This window comes from Tarenaya hassleriana, unplaced genomic scaffold, assembly GCF_000463585.1.
Source record: "Tarenaya hassleriana unplaced genomic scaffold, ASM46358v1 Cleome22, whole genome shotgun sequence".
In the NCBI taxonomy this organism is placed as follows: domain Eukaryota; kingdom Viridiplantae; phylum Streptophyta; class Magnoliopsida; order Brassicales; family Cleomaceae; genus Tarenaya; species Tarenaya hassleriana.
Genome location: NW_010965541.1, coordinates 1122335 through 1129174, shown reverse-complemented (window position 1 = coordinate 1129174; position 6840 = coordinate 1122335). Strand labels below are relative to the sequence as shown.

Genomic DNA, 6840 nt, shown 5'->3' with positions numbered 1-6840 from the left:
CGCTCTTCCACTCCCTCCATGGCGTCTTCGTCTTTTTCTTCTCTTCGTTCGCTCCTCTTCTCTTCTCCCATTTCTCCCTCTCCTCGTTTCTTTCCTTCTAGGCTCGATTTCTCTCGCTCTCTCTCCTTCGGTTTCGAATCGGCGGCAGTTTCGTCGATCGGCGGTGGGTCTTTCCGGAATCTGGTCGTTAGCCGGAGAAAGGCGTTGGAGGCAACAAGCATGGCGGCGGATAAGCGGAGGGTGGAGGTGTTCGACGGCGAGGAGGACCTTGCGGTGGCCCTGGCCAAATACACCGCCGATCTCTCCGACAAGTTCTGCAAGGAGAGAGGCGCTTTCACCGTTGTTCTCTCCGGCGGCTCACTGATCAAGTCGCTCAGGTGCGTGCGTTTATATTTTTTCCTCCGATAGGGTTTTTGAAAATGACGAGTTCGTGGATTTCTGTTTGGAATGTGAGAAATGACTAAAAGCATGATTTGGAATTCAGATTTTAGGGGTTTTCTTCTCAATCTGGGAAATTTCCAATTGCACGGAACAATTGTATCTGGAATTTAGGGATCGAGAGTGAATTGTGGGTGAATTGGGGTTTTGCCTATGTATTATATCATATGATTTGGCGTTCTGTGGTGCTCGGGCAGTAATGGTCGTGAATACTCCGATTTTATTGCTAAGAACACATGCAGTGAATGTTCTTGCTTGGTATTGCAATCTCATGCTCCGAGAATAACGTAAATCTAGTTTTGTTGGGGAAAATCCACACTCAAATTGCAGGAAATTGGCAGAACCTCCTTATGTGGATTCAATCGATTGGTCAAAGTGGCACATTTTCTGGGTGGACGAGAGGGTTGTTCCCAAGCATCACGTCGACAGCAACTACAAACTGGCTTATGACGGCCTTCTCTGCAAGGTATTGCGCCTTCTTCCCCCCCCCCCAGATTTTCTTTTTGGTTCCCCCTGGGTGTGAGGAGTGGAATATATGATTGTTAGCTTGAGAAATGGATATGAAAAAGGGTAACATCTTGCTAACATATACTGTTCTCACCATTTGAAATCAATTCCATGATTGGTTTTTTTCTTCTGACATTGCTTTCAAGTTCAGGGTACCAGTTCAATTGATTGAAAGTCAGTGTTGATGGAGTTTCGGCTAATGGTTGCATAACTTGATGCAAATCATAAGGGATACTGAAATTTGGAACTAGAGTTCTGTCTTTTGGTAATCGTTTCTCTTCGATTTTACTCAGGTCCCGATTCCGGATGGTAACGTGTACGCCATCAATGATGCCCTCAATGCCGAGGGTGCAGCTGAAGACTACGAAACCTGCATCAAACAACTGGTGAAGAACAACATCATCCTCACATCTCAATCATCCGGCTTCCCGAAATTCGATCTCATGCTTCTGGGTATGGGACCTGATGGCCACCTCGCGTCACTCTTCCCGGGACATCATCTCTGCAACGAGAACAAGAAATGGGTGACCTGCATCACCGACTCTCCGAAACCGCCACCCGAGAGAATCACCCTCTCCTTCCCTGTGATCAACTCGGCCGGATACAATGCCATGGTGGTTTGCGGTTCTGGGAAAGCCGAATCAGTGGAGAAGTCTCTGAAGAGCACTGGGAATTTACCTGCTGGTTCCCTTGCAGCTGAGGACGAACTGGTTTGGTTTCTGGACAAAGCAGCGGCTTCGAAGCTGTGAAGTGAAGTGTTCCTCCCCTAACGCATCTTAATTTGTGACCGTAAAGATGCAAAAACTATATCGGACTGTGTCGGTAATAAGCTTGGTTTGCTTTTATGGTTATGGTAGCAAATCTGATGCACGAATAATGAAATTGTAGTTTCAGAAATGAATATTATGATTTATGAGAGAATAATGTATGTGTGATGATGGCTCGGGGTAGAAGTGTCAATCGGGGGCTGTCTGAGGGTTTTAGGTTTGGGGCCTTTGGGCTCGAGTCTAAAAAACTAAACTCGAATTTCGGTCCTATAGACTTTAGATTTGGGTCTAACCTGGCCTGCTGATTTTTTTTTAAAAATTAATTTTTTTTAAAAAAAATTGAGTTTTCGGACCGATTTGAATTCAGTCCCAAAAAGTTCAAAATTTTTTGGACCAAAATATTTAGATTTGAAGTCCGCTATTTTTCTGGTCGGTCAGACCGAATTTTGGATTTCGAACCAAAATTAACACTTCGGGGTAAGGTTAGTTTGATTTGATTTCGAACCAAAATTAGCAGGAGTTGGTTTGGTTTGATTTATTTGTTAACCGGCCGTCTGAACCGGTTTGGGTTGGTTCTCTCATATTTCGTTTGAATCTGAATGTATGACCCTTTTCCCTTGACATGTTTATTGTTTGGCTCATTATTACTAAAGAAAAAAGTTATAACCAATTCAAATACTTAATTGTACAGACAAACTAATAAAACTCTAAAATTGAATTAACCCTCAACAAGAGAAGACTAGTTCCGGTGACCGTTGGCTTCTTATTTGCGGCGGTTCCGGTGAAGCGCTGGTGCACATTTCTGATCGGCGATCTGTACGGAGATTTTTTTTTGTCGGATCTTTTCCGGCGGTCGGAGAATCAGAGCTCGCTGTAATATTAAGAAATGAACGCCAGTCCTTTTTTTTTAATTGCTTAAAACAAGTTCAGTCTTTTTTTCTTATCAGTGGCTGGGGGTGAAGTTCATACAGATAGGAGGCTTAACCCCAGCCAGAGCCAGCAGCGATGACGGTAGAATCCAAAGCCCGTCGCCGCATATCAAACCGGACGCCACGGCCGGAACCATCACAGCGGCCTTACTCCGACTCACCCTATTCCACACCAACACCACCAGACTCCCCACGCACATATCTATCGCGAACGCACCCCCGACCAAGAACGGCACCGCCATCGCCATCGGCAACGGTATCCACTTCCCGTACTTCCTCGGCACCGTATCTCTCACCAGGTTTGCCGCCGCCGCAAAGGCGAAGAACCCGTAACAGAGCTGAAGGCAGTGACCGGGCAGAGCCGACACGCCTTGTACTCCGAGGATGGCCATGTTCCTGTAGATGATAGCGTACGGAGCCTTGTAGTCTCCGTCCGGGTTCCCGACATCAAACGCCTTGTAGAAGAGGAAGAAGGTGAGAGGCGCGACCACGCAGCCTATGGCCGACCCGATGGCTTGAGCCACGAGCATGGAACGAGGGGAGGTCATAGTGAGGTGACCCGTCTTGAAATCGTGCATCAGGTCGGCTGAGACCGAGATTATGGACTTGACTAGACCACAAGCCATCATTCCGGCCACGACCCCTTCGTCTTTCCCTGCCAGTGCTGCTATCACGAACAGAGCCACTTTCCCGTAGTTGTAAGCCATGTTCATGTCAGTCAGACCCGTCCCGTAAGCATTGCAGAAGCTCAGAGACGGCGCTAGAAGGTAAGCCACGACGACAAAGTACCATTTTAGGGCAGGGAACATCAGAGGGATCACGACGATTGATATGACTGAGAAGATCAAGTATCCGACGCAAGCCACCCATAGCGGAATGCTCTCCCGTATGAATACTTCGTTCTCTCGTTGGAGCTTCTCAGATTGCTCGGTGTCATTGCTTGGAACAACAGTCCCTGCAAATATGTACATATAAGAGAGTTTAACGATATCGTTTTATCGAGAGAAAAACTATGATTCAGCGGATTACTTACTGGAGTTTATATTGGTTTTCAAGAATCGGGCATAGATGCTTCTGCTGGTGAAAAAGAGGATCTTGCAAAAGTTATAGAGCCCATCTCCTAAGATCAAAGCTATGCATATAAACACCTGTAAAGGGCAGCAACAATCAATGAGGAGGACGAGATTTTTTTATTCACGATGAATAGGTTATAAGTAATTTTCAGACCTTGTAGCCGTCTAAGCCCTTCATGCTGGTCTCTGGCAATCCTGTTGGGAACCACTTGCCTTCGAGTCGGCTTATCAAAGGCCACATGATTCCCCACGAGAGGATCGCACCGAGGAGCAATGACAGATTCACCAGATGCGAGCATATCATTCCCGCACCGACGTATGTCATACTGAAATCGAAGAAGAATCTGCAAACCCGAAAAAGATTATATCTTTTCAATCACAGATCAGAGGGTAGACTGTAATTTGGAAACAGCATAGAGTTGTGTTTGAACTTCTGTCGAGTTGCAACCACAAAAAAGAAGGGGCTTACGTGTGTTTCAAAGCTTGTAACCCAAATGTAGGGAACTTAGCAAACCCGCAATTTTTGCCGCCTGAATAGAACCATCCAAAGAATGCCCACACAAAGCTAAAGCCAAAGGATTTTATAAACCCGCGAATCTGTTTCCTGTGAACGAAACAAACAAGAATTCGATGAGTTATATATCCATCGAGATCAGAACGAGGACACAGATAGCTAGACAAATCTCAGTACCCCGCTAACGTCCTGATTCCTAGAGTAGACAGATACTTTCAAGATTCAAGAATTACATACTTGGCTGTCTTGCTTCCTTTGCTAGTATGGAAGCCATTTATCAGAACGGCCGTAGCTGTTCCACTCGGGTACGTGAGTTTATAGTCGACGATCATTATCTGTCACAACAAGATCGCAATATGTATTTGATTCATGTTAGGAATCAGTCCATCCCCCAAAAAATCACAATAACAGATGTGATATCTAATACAACTTTTTTCATCTCTTCAATACAAGCCTGATCCACAGTTGCAGAACTTTAAGAATCGAAATTTACTGCTTTAGCATATGATTGGATTGTTTACCATGACCTTTAATGGATTCCTTTCAGATTTATGGCCATAACTATTACACATATATGCTCGTGTTGATACGTAAAAATCCTACCTTTCTGAGAGGTACCAATACCAGTAGCCCGATGAAGCTTGTGACGAAGAGGAAAGAAGTCATCCAGCCAACCCCGGGCTCTTTTATACCACGAGGATTGTTTCCTATGGTACTACTCCCTCCCGTCAGCTCGAAAGTTCGTCTATTTAAACCCAACAAATACGACGCAAAGCCACCTGCGAAATTCCACGTTTTCAACAAAATGGTCGATCGATGTCAGCTCAGACTATACCAGTATATACTTGTACAAAGTTACTATTGCTCGTACCTGCAAGAGAAATGCTATAACATGCAACAGTGCATGTCTGAGCGATGGTGTTCTCTTGTCGTGTGAATGGGGTAGTGACAATGCCGGCTTTGTGGAGAACCTTTGTCCATGATTTAAGGAACACAAACGCCAACAGGGCCGATGAGATGTTCAGATTCGGAACCAGCCCCGTGGTCAGGTTCAGCTTTAGACATATCACACTGTACACAATGCCGATGAACAAGCTTGCCACAATTGAACGAACTGTGATCTGTTGCGTCCATGGCGGCGGTTTCCCCATATCACTGGAATCGTTCTGATAAGTCTCTTCTCCCATGTGATCGTTCTCTTGGTTGAGCTTATCGCTATCCATCAAGACCCTATCTGGAATCAAACTAATCTTGGTTTGTTCCCTGTTCTTGTCTAGACAGTTCAGTCGCTGCAGATTCCTGAAACGTGGAAACCCAGTTCATGAGCTAAGCTACAGAAACGTTCAAATGCTCGGAAATTGACAGCATTCTGCTCGTCGTATATGGACAAGAAAAAAATCCCCATATCTTTTCTCTGTTTCTTACCAGCCAAACAGGCATGGAACAACACTTGCGCATGTCATAATCTCTTAACATATCATGCAATGATGATGAGTTTATATGTCTGATCACAACACGAAAATCAAACAGAATCACGTATTGATAACCATGGAGAAGCTCGGAATTCAAAAAGACGGTTTCTCGTATTTTATATCTCGGTTTCTCAGTAACATTTCGACGCTGTGATTTACGCCATCATCGCTGAACTGCTAAGAATGATCGAATTCTCGATCTATTATAGAAAGAAACTCGAAATCGAACAACAGGAAGGGATGAAACAAACAAGGATCTCGAATGAAAAAATCGCAAAGACGCCAACGAATTCTCAGCTCACCTGACGAATCGCGCTTCCTGAGCACCGATCACGTCGGAAATCAAAATTCCCGAATATGGAAGACAAATAGGACTTCCCGAAATTCAGGAGATCTCTGGGAGCTGTCGGTCGAACCCAAAATCGGATTAGAGAAGCCGTGGAGAAATCGGTGACCCAGTAATAAAAAAGGCGTGAAGGGAGCAAGAAAATTCCCCGGGATCGCACCCATGAAATACAGAGAATGGCTTCTGGGGACGATGAATTTATAAATAACTGGAAGGGCGGGGGTGAAGGAATTGCCAGAGAGAGAGAGAGAGAATGTACTGCAAAGAAGTACGATTAGGGCGTTTTCAGTACAAATTTCGGTTTGATTTCACAAACGAATTCGGACATTACACGCGTTTGAAGCCTCAGACAGAGAGAGAGAGAAGCGGGAGATATGGTGGTTGGTCAAACTGGAAAGTCCACATTATTTTATTCGATTTCTATAATTATATTTTTTTAGCATTAAAAGAAAAATGGATCACGGGGGGAACCAAACCCCTAAATTATTACACCCTGTTACGGCAAAAACACAACAAAAATAGCAAAAGAAGTGGTAAAATGACAATAAAATGTCATCATTTCTTTTTTACAAATTAAATTGGGAAGGGTAACAAATATTAGTGTGTATTGGAAAGAAACAAATGTCTCAACTGTTAATGTGTATGCCAAAAATAAAAAGGGCAAAAGAAGTGGTAAATTGACAAGAAAACGTGTCATCATTTTTTTTTTACAAACTAAAATGGGAAAGGTAACAAATATTAGTGTGTATTGGAAAGTCGCACCATTTTACCCAATTTCACCAATTTTTTTGCAC

General features: G+C 44.1%; 2 protein-coding genes across 2 annotated transcripts in view; one reads left to right on the top strand and one right to left on the bottom strand.

The window, feature by feature from the left end:
- LOC104814946 (probable 6-phosphogluconolactonase 5, chloroplastic) overlaps nt 1-1883 on the top strand; it is a 2140-nt gene extending 257 nt beyond the window's left edge. Inside the window, exons 2-4 of the mRNA XM_010543199.2 lie at nt 1-377; nt 769-904; nt 1239-1883. Coding sequence (XP_010541501.1) covers nt 19-377; nt 769-904; nt 1239-1694 — 951 coding nt within the window. The 5' untranslated portion in view covers nt 1-18 and the 3' untranslated portion in view covers nt 1695-1883. The remainder of the gene's footprint in view (nt 378-768; nt 905-1238) is intronic.
- A 716-nt stretch (nt 1884-2599) lies between these two features.
- LOC104814945 (metal-nicotianamine transporter YSL2) lies at nt 2600-6349 on the bottom strand. Its single transcript, XM_010543198.2, has 8 exons — nt 6003-6349; nt 5100-5527; nt 4832-5007; nt 4466-4563; nt 4184-4318; nt 3869-4058; nt 3675-3789; nt 2600-3596 (listed from the first exon to the last, which is right to left on the bottom strand). Exons 2-8 carry the CDS (start codon nt 5449-5451, stop codon nt 2656-2658), a joined length of 2007 nt encoding a protein of 668 aa, XP_010541500.1. The 5' UTR covers nt 5452-5527; nt 6003-6349; the 3' UTR covers nt 2600-2655.
- Between the last annotated feature and the right edge of the window lie 491 nt (nt 6350-6840).

Coding starts and splice junctions, on each gene's coding strand:
- LOC104814945 (XM_010543198.2), bottom strand. CDS start 5,451: ATGGATAGCGATAAGCTCAACCAAGAGAACGATCACATGGGAGAAGAG. Junction 4,319..4,465: donor AAAGGAAGCAAGACAGCCAA/GTATGTAATTCT, acceptor TTTCGTTCACAG/GAAACAGATTCGCGGGTTTA. Junction 3,597..3,674: donor GAAAACCAATATAAACTCCA/GTAAGTAATCCG, acceptor ACATATTTGCAG/GGACTGTTGTTCCAAGCAAT.